The sequence below is a fragment of the Myiozetetes cayanensis genome, unplaced genomic scaffold (genome assembly GCF_022539395.1).
Source record: "Myiozetetes cayanensis isolate MyiCay16 unplaced genomic scaffold, myiCay2020 scf2-11, whole genome shotgun sequence".
Classification (NCBI taxonomy): domain Eukaryota; kingdom Metazoa; phylum Chordata; class Aves; order Passeriformes; family Tyrannidae; genus Myiozetetes; species Myiozetetes cayanensis.
Window position 1 is genome coordinate 47,746,796 of NW_026087411.1, and position 20,318 is coordinate 47,767,113.

At 36.2% G+C, this 20,318-nt stretch overlaps 1 protein-coding gene across 8 annotated transcripts in view; it reads left to right on the plus strand.

The window, feature by feature from the left end:
* Nucleotides 1–20,318, plus strand: part of UTRN (utrophin) — a 389,435-nt gene that overhangs the window by 163,458 nt on the left and 205,659 nt on the right. For all 8 annotated transcript variants that reach the window (XM_050314411.1, XM_050314404.1, XM_050314409.1 and 5 more), the window contains 9 exons: nt 1,104–1,254; nt 2,573–2,748; nt 3,644–3,779; nt 5,877–6,026; nt 7,250–7,334; nt 8,884–9,089; nt 10,230–10,347; nt 13,546–13,751; nt 15,143–15,297. In XM_050314411.1, the coding sequence (XP_050170368.1) occupies nt 1,104–1,254; nt 2,573–2,748; nt 3,644–3,779; nt 5,877–6,026; nt 7,250–7,334; nt 8,884–9,089; nt 10,230–10,347; nt 13,546–13,751; nt 15,143–15,297 (1,383 nt within the window). The remainder of the gene's footprint in view (nt 1–1,103; nt 1,255–2,572; nt 2,749–3,643; nt 3,780–5,876; nt 6,027–7,249; nt 7,335–8,883; nt 9,090–10,229; nt 10,348–13,545; nt 13,752–15,142; nt 15,298–20,318) is intronic.

A 20,318-nucleotide genomic window follows, 5' to 3' on the forward strand; every position in this document is an offset into this window, starting at 1 on the left:
TAATAATAGCAAATAAGCCCTGTATGTATCAAGAATGGATGTCTTTTAAAAATGAGATATAATTTTGATGAAAATAATTGCCCCAGGAACTCTGAGTTCATTGAATTTAATTAGTGGAAAAAAAAGAGATGCAATGGTAGCTCTTTAAACTTTGCTTTTAGATATCTTTGATGTTATGCTGCTAATTTCAGATTGTATCTACATACATGCAATAACCCTGGAGTCTCTACTGTTGCAATTACTTGAGCCAAAAATAATGGGCTGCAAGTGAGATTGTTCATCTGTCATGTTAGAGGGTCCTGTGATTAACAGGAGACCTGGCCTCCTGTGTCTTTAAAAATGACTGTTTTTATTGGTTTGGAATAGTTAACAATCAACAAATAGAAAGCAAGCCACTCTATTCCTTTCTGGCATGGTTTCCTTGTTTAGCATTCATGCTCTGATTTTCCTAGCTTTTTAATGTAAGACAACTCTCATTTTGTTAAAAAACAACTTTCTAGCAGTAATAATTCCACTTGCTCCATGTTACAAAATGTTACCCTTCAAGTTAAGCTACACATTAATTTGAGTCTGCAAAGTTGATGACAATGAAATTCCTGTTAAATTATTTTGTGATTAAAATGTATAAGACCCACTTATGCATGCCCACTGGTATGGTTTTATATAATCAAAATCACCTTCACTTAATAAATTCCAGGCACCAGCACCCCATAGCTTATGAAGGAGGAAAAAAAAAATCTGAGCAATTAATCATATTTCATATTTCTCACTGTCTGATATCTGACACGTTTCATGATAAGGAAGAAAAGGGTTCTACAGACCAATTTGATGTAGCTAATCAATCTTTATTTTTTAAGTGATTGAAACAGAAGTTTGCTTAGGATTGCCCTTTTTTCCTTGATCTGGAAGTTAACAGCAGTCTCTGCTGTTGGCTTTCACCAGCTGCTACTATGCCAGGAAGCCTTCAGTACTGGGACTTGGTTAACCAGGCTGTACGCTAGCCTTTCTGTTCTGCAGGGAAAGTTTCTGCTCACTGGAGTGGGATTCTGAGCCTCTTCTCCGAAGTGGTTTGGATAACCTTTCAATCCTTTGTTTTCGAACAGTTGCTTTGACAGAGCGATTGAGGCATGGAGGCAGTTCCACTGTGATCTCAATGATCTCTCCCACTGGATAACGGAAGCTGAAGCGTTACTAGCTGATGCCCGTGGTCCGGATGGCAGCCTGGAGCTGCAGACAGCGGGGCTGCATCAGCAGGTATGTGTGATTAGTGCATAAAGCAAGCAAGCTGCGAAAAGTCTAGACTTTGGTCTAAAATTGTAGTTTTCTATACAGACATATGTATTAGCAGTGAGGCTGTGCAATTACACTTTAAAAAGCGGTAACTCTTGAAATTTCTATTTCAGTTGCAGTTTGAAATTATTCTTGAGGAAGAGCTCAACTCCTTATAGTATGGGGCTTTATGATCACTCTTAGTATGGATACGTTTGAGATAATTTGATAATTCAAATGTTGGCATAATTTATGTCCGTTTATAAATTTTATTACAGCTTCAAAAATATGTCAATCAGTTAAAAAATCCAGTATATTATTTCATTTACTTTCATCTCATAATTAAAAAATGGATCCAAATGATGATAATTTATAACTTACCTAACTTTAAATAAATGACTTTGGAAGATACTGCCTTGTATAAACAATCTAGAAAAAGAGAAGATTCCAATTACAGGAATCTTATGTTGTATTTTTTCAGACTTTAGTTCTGGAATTTAGTTCTCTAATGTCTTTTTAGTTATTTTACTTCCTTTTAAATAATAATAAGAAAGCATAACTTTAAAGATTTATTATTCTTCCGAGATTAATAGTTATGTAAGTGTCAGGTGTGTGTTGTGAAAGAAATGTAAGTTTCTGTCTAAATCACAGCTTGTGTTTTATCCGTGTTGCTGCTTAAAGTTTCCTTCTAGGGCATTTCACTTCTCTTTCTTGAATCATCTTATTCCTCATCAAGTAGCAAATAAATTTTTGCTAACAAGGTAAGATTTTTGTAGTGGTTAGGGATATCTGAAGGTTTAATCCTGACATCTTCTGACTTCCTTTAGCTTAATGGATTTTCTGTGGTGTCTGGGACTGTGACAGCACAGCCATAATTATCCTTGCTAAAATACTCTGAAGTTAAAGAAAAAGTTAGGGCTATAGGCTATGAAAAGAACTGGTAAAAAATGTCATACCATCTGTTAACACTACTAGGAAGTATTGTACGTTAAGAGAAAAGAAATCAAACATGAGTGTAGATTTCAACACTGGTGGTTTAAATGAATTCATGTGATTCTAAGTAGTATTTGGCAGCCTATTCTGTGTCACTTTCTTTTTATGACACTCATAAAATTGAACTAGATTCAACAACAGAACATTAATAATTTAAATCAACAGTATCCAAGTCTAAGTAAGATGGCTTTAAGTGCCTGTTTTAGTAAAATAATATGCACCCAGAATTCGTCTTGCATATCATGAGCCTCAGATCGAAGTCACTTTAGGTCAGTAATAAAATTTTGTGTGGCTTTTATGTTTCTGACAGGAACTTGAAGAGGGAGTCAACAGTCATCAGAGCAGTGTTTCAGCACTGAATAGAACTGGGGAGGGGATCATACAGAAACTGTCTGCTACAGATGGGAGCTTCCTAAAGGATAAACTGGCAGGATTGAATAGACGCTGGAAAGCAATCACCACAGAGGTCATGGATAGACAACAGAGGTAATAAGTTAATCAAAAATTTGGATGTCTGACCAGATGCATTAAGGAGAGACTCATTTAGAAGACTCTGGGAGAGAGAGTGCATTCTATCGCACGCTGTCATTAATCTGAATTTTCCTGACATTCTGGGCTCTGTGTTTAGAACTGCCTTTTAGAACAAATTTCTTGTACATGCACCTGCAGTTAACTCCTTAGTGAATCTGTGTTTACTACAACCCACAAAACGGCAACCACAAAACTTTTCTTACTGTTTTTGTTTGTTTTAAAAATAATTTCATTATAAATCCAGACATTTTTAGGAAGAATTTCTCAGCTACTTTCTCTGCCTGAAGCTGAACTTGTATGTTACCTTGATTTCTATTTTAGCATTGACAGAGATAGACTAATTGAAACAACTTGTGTTCTTGAATTTCCACAGTTATATAAAGCAAGATCGTTATGTAATTACATGTTTTTAACATCTCATCATACCTTTAGAATTTAAAGAGATCTTTCTTAATTGTTTAGTTTCAGATGTTTCATTAAAGCTTTGTGTGATTTAATGAAAGTATTAGATATGTCCCTAAAACCTCCAAGGGAAAAATTCAGTGACCCTGTAGTGGTTTACAGTGATTAGGCCTGAAGGTGTTGCCATTACTATTACTTACATTTGATGTCTTCTACAGTCTTTTAAAAGTCTATTTCGTTAATTTGGAACTGAAATTTGTCTGTCTTTAAGGTAATATTATTAATTTGTAAGTATCTTTCATTTTAATGATGATGATGGAATCTTTTGGTAGTTAAAATGAATCCTTTAAAATGCTCCAAGCATTGACTGTGGCATCACAAGTCATGTAGGACTGATGTGCTGTATTCACTGCAGAAATGCATGTGGGCTTTTTGTTTTGCTTTTAAGGCTAAAAGGAGAGAATCAGCAGCTGATAGAGTACAGAAAGAAGCTTGATGAGCTGCGTTGCTGGTTGGAAAATGTAGAAAATGCTCTGGACACAAGATTTACATTCAACCATGGAGAAAACCTGCAAGAATTGAAGGCAAGATTCATTAGTGTGTATATGTGTATACACCTGTATGTCTTGTGCAAAGCATCAGGACGTGGTTTTTGGGAAGGGGAATTTTCACACTGTAAATTGCCAAAGAAATATTATGATTCTGTGAGACAGTTTCATGAGATTACTTACACAGGCAAGGTGCCTCTCGGAATGAAGTCGGGTTGAGTTGGTAACTGTGTTATCTAGCCAGAAGATGGTGTCTGTGTATGAGAAAATGAGAAATAGATACGCTACTGATAAAATTTAGCAAGTAGAATTTCATGGGAGATGATGTCTCCATGTCAACTTTATAACTGTCAAAACTTAGAGCAAAAAGCTGATAACCTTAAATGTTGAGTAAGCACCATTGTCCCATTTACTGAGCAGTTTTAATGCTTTTTTACATGTGTAAGATTTTATTTAGCCTGCTGTTTAAACTGTCAAGGTTTTGGCCTTTTCAAATGAGTTGTGTGCATATGTATGTATTTTTCTGTTTGTTTTCTGTCTGGCTTTGACAGGAAAACATCTTTGGTTTGTAGGATGTGTGAAAGAGAACATTTCTGAAGTTCTAGAAGAATGGAGGAGTACCCAGTCCAATTAAACTACTTGCTCATTTCTTAAAAATCAGTAATTTATCAAAAGGCAACAAATCAACAAAGACAAAACACAAACAACTCTGTTAGACCAAATCTAGGTGGAAAGGCTTGAACAAGTATGTTGAACAATGCAAAGTAGTTGCAGTTGTTTGCCTAAACAAATTGACTGATGTCAGTTGAGTGTTTGCCATCTGACTACCATCAAAGTGTATTTTGTCTTACCTTCTACCTTAATATAAATGCCTGAAGTGAAGGGTAGAACTGGAATAAGGGGAGAAGGGCAGAACTTGCTAGGGAAACACTGCTAGAGCACGTTATTAAGTACCAGTTTGGCCCTGTGTAAGCAAGAGTGTTTTCAATTTTGGTTATGTAGATGAATGAAAAGTTTAAGTTGGCAACAGAACAGGTGCTAAGCAAGCTTGCTGGTCTTGTTTTGTCTAGTCAAATAAAGAACAATAAGAAGGGATATGATGATGAGAATAATGAAATGTAGGGAAGATGAGCTATTATTAAAGGATGATTATTAGGAAAATGGGAATAACTGATGTTCACTGATCAGTCAGGAATAAATACAGTTTGGGAATGAGAAGAAGAGTTCTAAGTAGAGCTTCTGAAGCAGTGTCCAGTTGAAAAGGTTGTAACATGTTTTAAGAAAATAATCCTTTTAAGGTAGACCCTTGAAAATTTAGGGAAGACACTGCTTGGTATAGTGCTTATTGTAGAAGAGTACTCTTTTCAGTGATCTCCCATCCAGGCCTGTGTTTCTGTCACTTTGCTGTGCCCACCTCCATAACAATTGTGTAACAGGTTAGTTCAAATATTGAGGCGTAAAAATATGATGTACTGGCTACTGTAATTTTTTTATTCTAGTGTTTCAGAAACAAAATTTGATACCTACTCCACAGTGCTTCTGGTCTGTGGGCAGATGATAGTACAACTGTTTTAAAGTCAGTGGGAATACAGGCATAGCTTTTTGGTTTTCTGCACATTCTGACCTGCACTTCGTGTTAAAAAACTAAGAAAGCTGTGGATGATTGATCAAAATGATGTCCTAAGGTTATGTTTAGTTTTTAAATACCTTTAGAGTATACTTTAGGAGTCAAGTACCATGTACTTGTATAATGCATGTTAGATGTAGCACTCTAGTTTTTAATTTTTTTTTTTAAATGAATGCAGGCAGCAAGTTTGATTGACAATGTATTGCCTTTTGGATACAAGTGGTATGTCCAGAGCTGCTCAATCCTGTGAGATGAGAATTAGTGTGCTTGATGTGAGGCTGTACATTGTGAAGGTTTTCTAAGTTTTTCCAGTAGCAGTAAATGTTGGTATTTAAATAGATGTTTTAATAATTCCTAGATCAAGCATAGAAACCAAAATAGAAGCTTTTCTGGTACATATTTCCAGGAAAATGTCTAAATATTGGAGTTAAAAGGAAGCTTCTCCCTTCCTTTACTTAAACGTGTATGCATTTTACTTTAGTCTAAAACTCTTCTGTCCCTTCTAGGTCTTAAGTGAAGAGATGGAAGCACAGGGTGACAAACTGGAATGGCTGAACAGAACTGAACCTGAAGTGCTTTTGGATAAAAATGTTGATCTTCAGGAAAAAGACAAACTTTCTGGTTGCCTGCAGTCCCTCAATGTGAGGTGGAACAAGGTGTGCATTTCTTGAGCACAGGGTACCTGAAGTTGAAAGGAGAGTGGTATATATGGAATGATTATTTTCCTTTACATGTATCTGTAGCATGTACATAAAATGACTTGGAAGCCACACAAGCATGAGCAGGAAATATACCCTAAATAATTTCTACATGAAAATACTGGTGGGCATTTTTCCATCAGATTGAGTTTATTTAGTTAGCTTGGGGTTTTTTGTTGATTTTTTAAATTTCTTTTGTATTGGCTTTCTCTTAAAAGATTAATCAAAAGTATTTATCAACCAGATCAAAAATGTTTTGCTTATTTGAGTCAAACAGTAATGTATTAACTTGAAATTGAAAGTTACAATAAATCTTTGCTGTATAAGAAAAGGGAATGCTTGCAGCAGTTAAGAGAAAACAAATCAAGCTGTGGTAAAGCTTAGTGAAAAAATCTTATCAAGTGTGTCTGGGATTTTTCTTGAGTATAACTACTGTAAATAGAAACTCCTGTGTTCAATCTCATTGACAAGTATATGACAAAGAACTCACTGGTTAGGGTAAAACAAGATTTTTTTTCAAGCAGAGCATTGAGATCCAAATGAAAAAGAATAGGATTATTTGAGATTATTTTACGGATCGTGGAGGTAAGAATTTGTTAGGGAAGGGGCTTTCTGATAGGTCAGGGAAAGAAAAGAAGATGTGGCTTTTTACAAACTCAGGCATGAAAATGGGGATTCCCCAACTGCTTTGTATGTTACATTTGCGTCACTACCTTTTAAAAATGTTTAAAAAGCAATTAGTCACATGTGTCTTCACTACAATGCAGTTTAGTTGTAACATTTTTTCCTTTTTAAATTAATTCCCTATTCCTCTACTTTCATGTGACTGACTATAAATCATGCTTAGTGTATATTTTCTTCAAAGTGTATTCAAATGAGTCATAGTTTTGGTACTTAGGCAGAAAAACATATGTGAACAACCTGTCTATAACAATTAATTTGTTTATTTTCAATATATAGGTATGACACTGCGATGCACTGAAAGAAAACCCACTTTAGTACCTCTTGGCATTTTTATTTATTTTTTTTTTTAAGAATACTTTAAATACAAATGAAATACGTCTGAGGCATGCCATTCTAACAGGCATGGTGTAGAATAGTTTGTTTCCCAATAAGAGATTACTCTTTTGCTTTTAATATAGGTTGTGTTACTGTTTTTGTTTCTCTCTGCTGGGCTGTAGGTGCTCAGAGAAGTGCCTGACAGAGTGAGAGAACTTGAGGCATTTGTTGGGCAGTCTCGTCTTCTTACACAGACAAAACCTTCTGGTGAGTGATCAGTCCTTCTGCTCTGCATAATTATATTGAGTTTAATCCTGTTTGCAGTCAAAAATAATCAAAAAAACCTCTCCTCTGTGAACTTAGACAAATGTAAGTAAGACATGTCGTAGAACTGCGCTCTGCTGAGGGCTACCTTCACACTATTATGGGAGAGAGGGAATGTTTGGGTAGGGAAAAAAATCACTCTACTGTTCATGATTGGGGAAGTCTTTTGGCGTTCCTACACGAATTTTGAAATGGAGAAATGTTTTAGTAAAGCTTAGATCTCCTCATAAGGACCCAGTGTACTAGGTAGAGTAAAAACCCCAAATAGCTTTACCTGTGACAGCCTGGTTTCCTGTGGATTTGTGGTTGTGCCTTTTACTAATTAAGATCCACTAGGAGCTTTCCATACAGCTAATTATTTGTAAAGTATGTCCTGCATGTAGATACTTTGCAGTCGTATAAATAAAGGCTGTTCTGTGTCTTTTGGGTCAGTTTGGGACACAGCTGTGTCTTTCTCATCTGCTGGATTCCTGAATCTGTTAGGGAAAGCTGGCTGAATATATGTTCTTGCATCAGACATTGACACTGGCAATATTTTCAAGTTGTTGAATGCAGTTCAGCAGATACAGATTGTAAACAACATACTCAGATATCCCTTTTAGAAAACTAGGTAGAAAAGCCCTTGCCTGAAAGATTTTGCAACTTAAACTTCGGTAAATTGGCTCTATTTTGGTTTTAATTCAGCAGCACTAAACAAAATTTAAAAGAGGAAAATCAATTTTTGTGTAATCCTTTTAAAGCCTTGATTCAGCATGTTTTTTTTTTCATACAAGGTGTTTGTTAAGTAAAGCTCCTGTTTTTCATTGTTTGAGGGAAATGTGAAGTACTGATGCTCCAGCTTGATGTAACTTAATGTTTCTTAGAATGGAATACGACTTCTGGAGTGAACCTTACTGTTCAGCTCATTCCACACTTCTTTGAAGTGTCAGATTAAAAAGGTAGAAAGGATGTGGCTGAACTAGTGGGCATCTGTCCCTTCTTCAGACGGTTGTGTGTTGCCAAATCCATGAAGCACTTACTGAGGAAACTTGACTGATTTGTGGTTGAGTGAATTCTGAACCAAGAGTGGCAAAGACCTTTCTGCTGCTTAATAGAAAAGCGAGGAAGGCAATTTTAGACATTTATCTTAGAAGTATTGGGTTTTTTATGCTTAATAAGGGTCAGTTCCCTTTTGTGTCTAAGAGTGTTTAGCTTCATTCTGTTAAATTTAATGTAGTTTTGTCTTTGCAAGTTTTCATCTTGTTTGTTTTAAATTCATGCTGAATCATTTGGGTGAGTCTTTGGCATGCAGTAAACAAAAAAATAGCCTTAAAGGGGCAAAAGGAACTTCTAATAACTTTGTTTCTGTTTGTTAAAGTACAATTTTTGCTCTGCTTTGTCTGTAGATGCTATTGCATGTTTATAGGAGTTACAAAAAGTCCTTGTAATTCCCAGAACTGCATGTGTGGCTGTGACTATATTTTTTTAACAGAACCCCCAAACTCTGTTTCAGATATCCAAAAGGTGGTGCAAGCATCTTCTTCATTGGAAATTCCTGTTCAGACGCAGCAGGTTTTGGAACTTTCTGCACCTGCTGATCTGGACAAAACTAGAAGTGAGCTGGCTGACTGGTTGGTATTGATTGACCAGATGCTCAAGTCAAACATAGTCACTGTGGGAAATACTGAAGAAATCAATCGGACTATTGCACGAATGAAAGTATGTGTTCTTGTGAAGGCTAGTAGAAAATTGTCTCACACTTTAATAGTTTTTACATTAAGTAAAGAAATTAAAAGCAATAACGTGTTTAAAAACGGGAAAAAAAACCACTGACAGCAACGAAGCACATAACCTGAAAGTTAACTTTAAATGCTGTTATTACACTGTATTTCCTGTTAATTCTTGTGTCCCTATGTGAGCTAAGCACTGCTATTTTTTTGTTTAAAACAAAGAAAATGGAGAATACCTCCTGAAAGATGACATCTTTTGGTGATTTTATAGTTAACTTATCTTGAAGACTTTGGAGCAGCTTTGTGATTACTTGGAGGGTGACCTTTATGATTCACTCTTTATAGGTTTCTAATGAGTTTTGGTGTGCTGTAGTTAGACTAAACTGATTTCCAGAGACATGCTAAAATGATTAGAAGTTGTATCATAAATGCTTATGATGTAAATGTTTGTTTCTGTTGATAGCTCATGCTATGCTGAGCCATGACCAAGGGCAATATTTGTGAGATGTATGCAACTGTTAAGGTTCATTTTATTTGACTTGATATCAATTAACATGAGTAACTGTAGAGTAGAAGCTGCAGGCTAAACAAGTGCTAAACTGATTTTGTGAGTGTCTAACATAATTTGGAATTTGAAATAATGTGATGTACAGTATCTTTGGAGACACTTTCTTTTAACTGAGTAATATTTGTAATATGGGCTTCTGGCACATACCATAGTGAAAGAGCTATGTTTTTTATACATTTTATAGTCTGATTGTTCCCTCCTGTCCTTTTCCTTCTCCACATTCCCTTCCTTCACTGCTGCCTCTCATATATATAAATGAGGAGAGCTTGGTAGGAAGAAAATAAGTTTTGGAAGAGTGAAAAATAGACACTAGAAAATATTGTGCAATGACCGTGATAACTATGGTTAACCTTCACCTCTGGATTTTCAGTAACTGCAATTTAGAATATTTTTCCTTTTTAAAGCAGTGCTATAATACTGTGACAGTTCAGGGTTTACAATAATGATAAGGCCAGGCATGTACTTGTGGAGACACATGTTTTTTTAATCTACAGATATAATACAGGTTAAGTTAACTTAATTCTACTTTTTAGACTTTAATCATATCCTAATTTTCAACAGATAACAAATACCGATATGGACCATCGTCACCCTCAGCTTGATTCTGTTTTTACATTGGCCCAGAATTTGAAAAATAAAACTTCCAGTGCAGACATTAGAACAGAGATCACAGAAAAAAGTAAGTTTCTTCATATCTTCTTTTCTTAAATTCTTGATTTTTAGCCTAGCTGAAGTTGTCTTCCTTTAAAAAAAAAAAAAAAAAAAAGGAAAACTTAGCACTTATGTGGCTTTCACTCAAACAGTTTAACGAAAATTCCTGGAACAAGAGTTGCCACTTATTTTCTTGATGGGCCATTTTTTCAAGTTCAAAGGTAAATATTTTTGCTGGGATTTCAAAATATCTTGTAAATAATTTGAGAACTTGACAGCCACAGACCCGGGGACAAGAATTTTATTTATTGAGAAATGGAGCTGATAGTGTATCTTTATTTTTGTTGAGCTTTGAGACACTGGACATTAAAAAAACCCATGAATGTGTTGATTTAGGACAATAGCTTTGTGTATGTACCCTGAAAATTGTTGGCAAAGAGCTAGTAGAGGTTTTAAGTTACTGACATGTACTTGAAAACTGAATTTCCAGTTTAAAGGTCTTCACTCCCTTTGAAATGTATTTCACAGGTACTTAAGGAATGAAACATATAACTGTCAAAATTAGAAACTAAGGGACAATCTCTTTTTTGAACTCTTACGCTTTGCAGGTTGCTAAGATTAGAAAATTCATGCAGCAGGGAATACCACAGGAGTAAGCATGGAAAGATGTATCTCCTTATGTGATGTATCTCCTCTGTGATGTAGTTTTCCTTTACTTACATCTACGTGAATTTCTCTAGTGTCTGTAAGATTTGGTGGAGATGACATGGTCAGATAGAAAGCCCACAGATGGATGGTTTTTCTGGGGGTCTGATGAGATGGCATCTGCTGTCTAAGGTTCACAGGACTATGGACTGGTAGGGGGAGTAAGATTCAAGGAAGTGACTTAGTTTTGTAGTTACTCAGAACTAGGGGTCAGGTGGAAACTTGAGGGGAGGAGAATAATAACCATGGGAGTTGTTCAACAAGGGGACATCTGGTCAGTCACAAAACACTCTTAGTTCTTTGGAAAAGCTGAACAAGAAACAAAGGTTAAACACTAAGTGGAATATACCAACATCTGTGAAATATAACAGACTTCTGTGAGTCTGCTGTATGTTGTTAGAGAAGTTTAATTTCTCAAACAGTGAGAAACAGAGAAAAGTTTCCTTCTCTAGAACTTCCCTCCCAGTTGCTGCATGGTCACTGGGAATTGAAACACAGTCTCATTTGGAATTCTTTCCAGTCTTTTCTGCCTTTGATGTCAGACTTTTGCCCTTGACAACTTTTTCTATGAACTTACCTAGTGAATGCACTCAATTCTGAGACTGGCAAGAATTTAACCTCTTCTGTCTTTTTGCTGCAGACTGAAAAAAGGGTAAATACGTCAGCAGAGCAGAGAGAAAAGTTAACTTGGCCATTAATAAGAAAAAGTATATGAAGAAGTATTCTTTCCATAATAATAATAATATTACGTAAACATAAAATATCTGTCTATTTCAACCAAGTTGCCGTTGTGGACAGCTATTTCTCAAGGCTGTGTTTTTTTCCTTCCAGCTTTATGAGAAGACCCTAAGCACTTGAGACTTTTCTCTGCAGTTCATTAGCCAGCACACAGGGTGTTAGTCTTTTTTCCACTCCTGCTGTTTTTTGCTTTTGCTGTTTTGGTGAAACTGCTGATTTCTCCCAGCAGCTGCTGGTTTCTTTTGAACATACTCTTTATCTAATATAGCAACTTTTTTTTTAAATATAAAAATCATACTGTTATTTCTGTTGGGTTACCGAAGCTTTCTTTTAAATTCTTCTTCAACATGAGCTACATCATGTCTCAAAATTAATCCAGAAGCTGCCTGTGCATTGAAATTGATGCATCTATATTGCACAGATTATTGGCCACCAGTAGGCTTGTCCACCAGTAATATTTACTCTGACAAGTGGGCTTTGCTGCCACAGTCTTTGAGAGCTTTGTGAAACTGAACAGAATATTGTTGAATGTATTAAAGAGATTTTCTGAAGCAGATCAAGCATAATGGCTACGTATAATTGCAAAAAGTTTAAAAAAATGTAAAATCCACTTAAATGGTTTTAATTTAAGCACAACCTTTGACATTTTTACTTTATGGAAAATTGAAGTGAGTTGAGTGTTAAGAATGTTAGTTTTCTCATAAAATAGCATACTTTCTGTTAAGATAAATACTTAGATGTCTTGCATACTACCTACCTCTTGTTTCTCAGTGTACAGATATACTCAAGAAATCCATCTTAGTTTTTTTTGGTTTTGCTTTTTTGCATTCATTTTTTTCACACATTCTTTTTTATCAAATTTTTTAGTGATATAATTTGTTCCCTGTAACTGTCATGACAGGTAATAGGGAAAACTGTTTCCACCTCTATAGACTTCCAAGTAATATTTTTTTTTTTAATGATCTGTGAGTATTCAGGAAAAAGATATGATGTAATGCATTTCTCTACAAAGACAGATTCACTGCTTTTTGTGATGCACTATTCTTTGTTTTAGGCCCTTTTGTTGTCTTTTTCACTACTTGTTTATTAAAGGCTAAAGTGTGTTTATCCATCATCTACTGTAACTATTTATTGAGAGAGGAATGGGATATTTGAAGGAAATGGGGTGTGATCAATTAAGTTCTCTCTTCTACTGTGCCATCTACATAAGCCTGTAGAAACCTGTGGTGGAATTAAACTGCCAAAATAGGTCGTTACTGGAGTCTTTCTACCTTGGCCAGAATTGTAGTACCCGTGGCTCTTGAATGCCTTCAACAGACAGTGGTCTGGAATATTTAATTCAAGGTATCCAGATCCAAACAGTATTTATTTACTTGTTTATTTGGCCTTGTTTAAATTACAGATGCACAAAGAGGACTTGCTGGTCCTATCACCTTGAAATTGTGCTCCTTGGAGCCCTGCTGCTATCATATCTCTGCAGTGCAGCTGCAGCAGATTTGCTTCCCACATGTGTGTACTTAAAAAGTAAAATAATGCCTTTGAAATGTTCCAGAAATAATAGTTGTTACCTGTATGCTGACCTGCTTAAACAAGAGGAATCCAAACACGTACATTTTTCATTTGCTTCTGTAAATATGTGAACTACATGGTGAACTAAAATATTGAATATGGAAACTACTGAATTTGAAAATGATTTATGTTATTGCCTTTTGTCCCAGTAATTGTATGTATGGCTACTTGTTCGTTTACCTCATTTTTTTGTGTTCTGTATTGTCCTACACAGTGGAGAAGCTGAAGAACCAGTGGGACAATACCCAGCATGGCGTGGAAAGGCGGCAGCAGCAGCTGAAGCATATGCTGGCGGACAGCGTGCAGTGGCATGAGCAGAGGCAAGAAATGGAGCACCTCATGGAGCAGTGTGAGATCCGTCTGCGCATGCTCCTGCAGGCCCCGAAAGAGGTGCTTGCCAGACAGATTTCAGAGAGCAAAGTAAGACTATTTACGCATTTTTTTTTTTCCCAGACCAGATTCCTTAGTCTATGTAATGATTCTGGATTCAACTGATGAGTGAATGTACAATTTAGTCATAGCACTGTCTTGGCAATTCTACCTCTTTTTGAGTATGATATATTCTAAATTGTCTGTATTTTTCAATATATCAGAATATATTAAAGAATCACGTTCTAGTAGGGTGGCATGTGTGCATGTGTGTATTTGAAAGCTTGGTTGAAATGAGTATAATGCAGCATCAAATAAATGTTGTTATGCAAAAAGCTTGAATCCCAGACCAATTAAAGTTTAATGATACAGCCACAGAATTTACTTAATAGAAATCTATTAACAGTAGTTTAGTAAATCTGGGAATGGACCAAGGTATTTAAAATCATCCTGAATTTCACTTCTCATGGGTACCAAGCATATTCAATGCTCTTTTTTTTTTTTTTTTTTTGATCCCATACAATCTTCAATGCTTTTTATATCACAGCAAGCATGCTGTGATAAATCTGTAAATCTAGTGTCCTTTGTCCTGCTGGCTCTCAGAAAAAGGGCAGGCTGTAGGTGGCACAGTATGAGAACTAAAGAAACAAATCAACAAGGAGAGGCGCTTATTAGTGCAGTATTTAGAACAGAGCTATAATAAAGTTTAAAAAAGCATGTGGGTATGTCTAGACAGATTCAGAAAAAGACAATGAAGGGGTACAGCTGGGTATGGAAAGAGGAAGGGGATATTGTGAGAATTCCTTACCAATTCATAGCTATTAGAATAAACAGTGAATTTGAATGTTTTTCATTGTCTATCTCTACCTGAACAGAGGATTAGAAGAGGACTATTAGGTGTGCTTTGCTTTCTTAAGTGAAAGCAGACCCATGCCCAAACATATAGTACAGAGGCCAAAAGATGCAACTGGACATTTATATGAAAATATTTTTTTTCAGTTAGAAATAATCTTGAGTTCATCATAATTTCAAGGCACATTTTAAGTATCATAACATAAAAGAATGAAATCAAATGCTGCACATTTCATTTATACCACTTTTAGGTGCCACTTATCATAATTTAAATGTATTCATGATACACAAAATATGAAAATGTTATTATTTCTGTTGCCAGTAAAATATAGAAGAGGATTTTTCTAACCTTTGATGGTTCTGGCAAATACAACTTCTCCTCACCTGTTAGTGTTTTGATTAGTTCATTATCAAGACACAATATTGGTAGATTTTATCTTTAAGATTTTTCTTAAAGAGAGTCAAAAAATATGCTCATTTTACTTAAAAAAAAAGACAAAACCAAGAGGCTTATAATATGATGAAATGTATATTGTGAAAAATACTCTGATTTTTGTTTTTATCTGTCTTATTTTGGAATTGCTTTTTAGCTTTTGGTACAGGATTTGCATAGAGGTGACATCACGGTAGCAGCATTCAATGATCTTTCTAATAAATTACTTCGAGAGTATCGTGATGACGACTCAAGGAAAGTGAAGGAAACCACTGACCAAATGAACGCTTGTTGGGTTAATCTGAACCAAAGGTAATTACAATGTTTCACACTGTGTAGCAGTTTGGGTCTTAAATTTTCATTCTATGTATACATGTACATTGCAGTCTCTTGTCTGTTCTACTGCATCATTTAGCGCTACTGTGCATAATTAGTCAATTACAGTCAAGGTCTTTTGGTGCTTCAAGTTCCCACAGTTCACCACGGAAGACTTCTGTGTGACTTCCCCTTTATGTGATTTTTTAAATTTTTTTTTTTTTAAGAGGGAAAAGAAGGTATTTCTCATGTTTAGTTTCAGGTTTGCCGGTGGCTGTTATTCTCTAAGCGTCTTTGAAGAGTTCCTCTCTTGTTTGTTATGTATACTCTATGTATTTGTTGCTGTCCTTTCTTTGCTTAAGGCAGTAAGTATTCAGCTTGATCTTCCGATGCATTAATTCATTAGGACCTTTCATCTAATGGACACTTTCCCTAAATGGGGCTGCACTTTGGGTTCCTGACTGTGGTGCTTCCAGCACTCTCATCTAGAAAATAGTTGAGCTGTCGGAACTGAAACTTAGTTGAAACTTCTTTCTATTCAGTCTCTATTTAAGATGAATCTGTAGATATGTCTTAATGAAAATGAGGTATTTTCCTATGCATAATTTTTTTCCTGCAAGGTAATCTAATCTCTGCAGAAATGCCTTTTAGTATTTGATATTGATAGACAATTGACATTGACCATAGTGTCTGAGTCTGCAGCTTAAGACTATATGCTTTGTGGTTAAAGGGACAGAGGACAAAACTAATCCTGTTTATGTGGGAATGGGGAAGATTATAGCCAAAGTCTGTATGTGTGTCTGAGTATATGTGCTTGTAAAAGGAGCAGCTGCCTTTGTAATGGGATGTCAGTTAATGGAATGAAAATCCTAGGTAGTAAAGCTGCTGAAGTTCATGTTAGCTCTTGAGTGAGAGGAGTAGAACTTGATAGAATTGTGGAATCACAGAATGCTTTGGATTGGAAGGGACCTTAAAGATCATCCCTTGTGCCATGGGCAGAGACACCTTTCACTAGGCCAGGTTGCTCATAGCTCCATTTAGCCTGACCTTGAACACTTCCTGAGATAGAGCATCCACAACTTCTCCTATGACAATGCCCCAGCAGTCTCACAGTAAGGAATTTTTTCCTAATATCTGATCTAAACCTACCCTGTTGAGTTTAGATCTGTTATTCCTTGTCATATCCCTACGTGCCCTTGTAAAAAGTCCCCCTCCATCTTTCCTGTAGGCCCCCTTCAGGTTTGCAAGGCTGCTATAAGGTCCCCGAGAGCTTTCTCTTCCAGGCTGAACAACCCCAACTCTCTCAGCATATCTTCATAGGAGAAGTGCTCAAGACCTCAGATTATCATTGTGACCCTCCTCTGAATCTGTTTCAATGGGTCCATGTCCTTCTTATGAAGGACCTGGATGCAGTACTCCAGATGGGGTCTCATAAGAATGGATTGGAGAGGCAGAATCACCTTCCTAACCTGCTGGCCACACTCCTTTAATGCAACCTGGGACACAGTTGGCTTTCTGGGCTGCAAGTGCGCATTGCTGGCAAGACACTCCCAAGTCTTTCTCCTCAGAACTATTCTGAATAAGTAGGTAATGAAGGAAGCAGAGTAGAATGTCTTTTTACCCTTCTTTGCACAAGGATTGTGCTTCTGTCATGTTGTGTTTTGAATGTGGCAGCTTGTTTCCTAGTTAATTAGAGGGTGAAGGAAAATAGTTCCTTGTTGGATTAGTATTGACAGTAGACTACAACTCTGTAGTAGTTTCATTCACATTCAGACTTCGCAGTGTTATGGCATAAACCTGCCCACCACTCAGAGAAGGTGACCAGGAAGAAGAGCTCCTGCCTGAAAGCCTCTATTTTTGAATCTGCTTAAAGTCTAGAATAGTAAGCTATTGTGTTTTGCAACTGAAGCTCCCCAATTATCACTATGACTGCTGTTTTGCAGTCTGCAGCCTGGGGAAGGTGAATGTCTCTGTTTTTTAACTAGTGCATGAATGTAAAGATGAACTCTGAGAGCCAGTGGGTAGCCAGAGTGGGGAGTTGCCCAACAGAACCCTATCTGAGTAGAATTAAAAGGGGGGAATGTGCAGTGCAAGCACATTTTCAAGAGGAGGAAGGCTTTTATACCTGCTTTAAATGCAAGAAATAGAAATAATAGTGACAAGCCTTACTTTTTCTAGCAGATGTTGGGTCATAAAGAAGTTGTACATGGAACACACATGGCTTCTAGAAGTGCATATCTGTATTTATAGAACAATGCTTTAAAATACCAGTCTGTTACTGTAATTGGAGGTTGTGGAAGGAGTCCTTAGTAACATTACCTGGGAAAACTGCAGTCCTGAATAGCACAAGAACTTTACTAGGAGGACTGTAGCCAGGGCATGTAAAGTTGAAGGAGCTTATTTTAAAACTGTTGGCATTAAGAGATTGAAGCTCCCCAGCTTGACATTGTGTAAATTGGATACTTTGCCCAGTGGCTATTTATGTTCTATTTTTATACTTTAAGGTGAAACTATAGCCATTCTATGTGTTTGTGCTGCCTTAGTAATGGATTATACTTGCTGTTCTGTCTCAGATGTTAGTTTCTGAATTTCTTTTGATCACACACTTGTATGCATTGCAGATTTTTAGTTTAAATCTGAAAAAAGTAATTGGGTGGAACAGAAACCTGAAACAGAGCCATGAAAACTTAAATAGTAGAGTTAAAACTTTCTTTTTCTTGGACTGTCTTTGCTAATGGAATCTGTTTAGGTTTTCTCCACTACCCCTGTGTTAAGTTAGCTGCATTTGAAAACAGTTCTCTGTCGTCTTCTCACATTTATTTCCTGCATCGTGGAAGGACCCTCTGTCTTTTGAGGCTGCTCCAATTGTGTTAGAATTATTTGAAAATCTGAGACATCTTTTTATAGCATGGGATAGTTGTTAATCTGAAGCACAGAATTCTCTATTTTTTATTTTATGTTTGAGGCCTTTACTGGAAGGCAGTGAAAGTATTTGTATCTGCTCTATAAAAGTATTGCTTGCTACTACTATACATGTCCTCTTTAAAGACATACATGTAATCTTAGAACATTAGTTTTAAATCTGTATGTATTTAGTGAAAGGATTGTTTTTTAGCTTTAATAGAGGTATACGACAATGTATATGTAATGGGACTGTAATAGATTTCATTCTTTCCTTGAATTTCAGCCAAGCAGAAAGTTTGAGAAATTATAACTTTAGGCTGAAGGCAATATTCCTCAATGAATGTTATTATCTGTGAAGTTGCTATTGTCTCAATTCCCATCTAGTACATCAGTACTTAAACTTAGAGATCTGGGTCACTTAGTGTTTCATCCTTTGGGGCTTTTCTTTTTCTTTGAAGGTCACCTTTATCACCAGTCTGTTCTTTCTGTTATCAGTCCTGTTCTTCTACCTTTAGCCTTAACCCCCTGCTAGGGAAGAAAAATCATGCAGAGGGAGAGGGTTTTGAAGTTAGAGCTCATAACTGCTTTTACTTTGTTTTTCTCACAGTTCCTTGGTGTGCTCTAATTTTATAGCTGGTGCTTGTTATCTTTTCTAGTCAATATCTGTCAAAATATTTGTAATCCGTAGCATGCTATTTATTATTTTTCTTGGGAGTGGCTGAAGCATTCCAGAGCTCCAAGTAAGAAGCAAGAATGGAGGCTTATTGCCTTCCTAGTCCTTTGCTAGTAGCGAAAACTTGGGCAAGTATGAGCTTAGGAATGATTCTTAGTGTCTTATTTTGGTTAAAGCATTTATTAACAAGTGACTTAAGCTTTTAAAGTAAGGGTTGCAACACTGTCTTTTTGCAGTCTGTCTCTAGAAAATTCAGTTGGTTATGCTAATACTTGGGAATGTAAGGCCGGCAGAATTGGGGTTGCATGAGACTTTGTCATGGTCCTTGAGGAAAAACAGCTTTTCCTTGCGTCTGTCTTTTCTGATGTGCTAGTAAACCAGGATACCTTCTTTGAAATGTCATCCTGAAAGGTGCTAAACACCCACAGCTTCTTTTCTAAAAGGAATATTTAAGTTCTGAAATTCACAGTTCCAAACAGAGTGATTCCTTAATGCTGCTGAGCAATACTTTTGCCACAGCATGGAAAGGAGGTAAGAAAGTTGAAGTAGATGGGAGGAGGCAGAAGACACAAGTTTGGGCCTGTCTGGAGAAACATGGAAATATCAAATACTGAGTGTTTTGGCCTTATCTTACTTGAAATTAAAGATCAATTTACCCCTGAAATCTTACAATGTGGTTAGTGCTCGATGTGAAAATGAAATTGAACTTTCTACTTCTTTAGCAGCAGCAGCATTCTAGCTAGTAGCTCTGTTAGGGGTTTCTGTGCAGTGTGCTGGTGTGGGAAAGCTTGTTTCTTTTGTCTTGATTTTGGGAAAATCAATGCCGAAGAATAACAGCCTCCAGTGAATGAAATTTAGTTTGTCATGCTTTAGTTAATGTTGCTAATCAGAGCTTTTTAAATTGATGACTATAATAGTTTTCCCTCGGTTTCATTTCAATGACAAGGAAACAGAACTGTTATACAGCAGTGTAACGTGATTTTTTTTTTCTAGGAATTAATTTTGAAGTTGCTGATCAACAATATAATTAAAACATTTCAAGTTATTTCATTACTTATTAGAAAAATGCCCTTACAGACACAAAGTTTTGTGTATGCACCAACACAAACTTTTGGATGATTGAAAATTTGGACTATATTCTACCAGTCTTTATTTAAATTCAAGTATGTTGAGCATGGCTTGATTGTTACGATGGCAACTTTTTGTTGGAGATAGTGTCAAAAGTTTTGTCTTCTAGCGGATAGAACCAGGTATTTGACTTTTCATCCCTTAGCACTTTTAAGAATTTATGTGACTGTTTCTGCTCATTGTAAAAGAGGAAACAAAAATCCCCCAAACTCTTCTACTCCATGTGATTTTTGTAGTTGGGAAAAACACTCACACTTTTCACACATGAGAATAACACTTCTACCATTTGGGGTAGCATAAGTCCATGATGTTA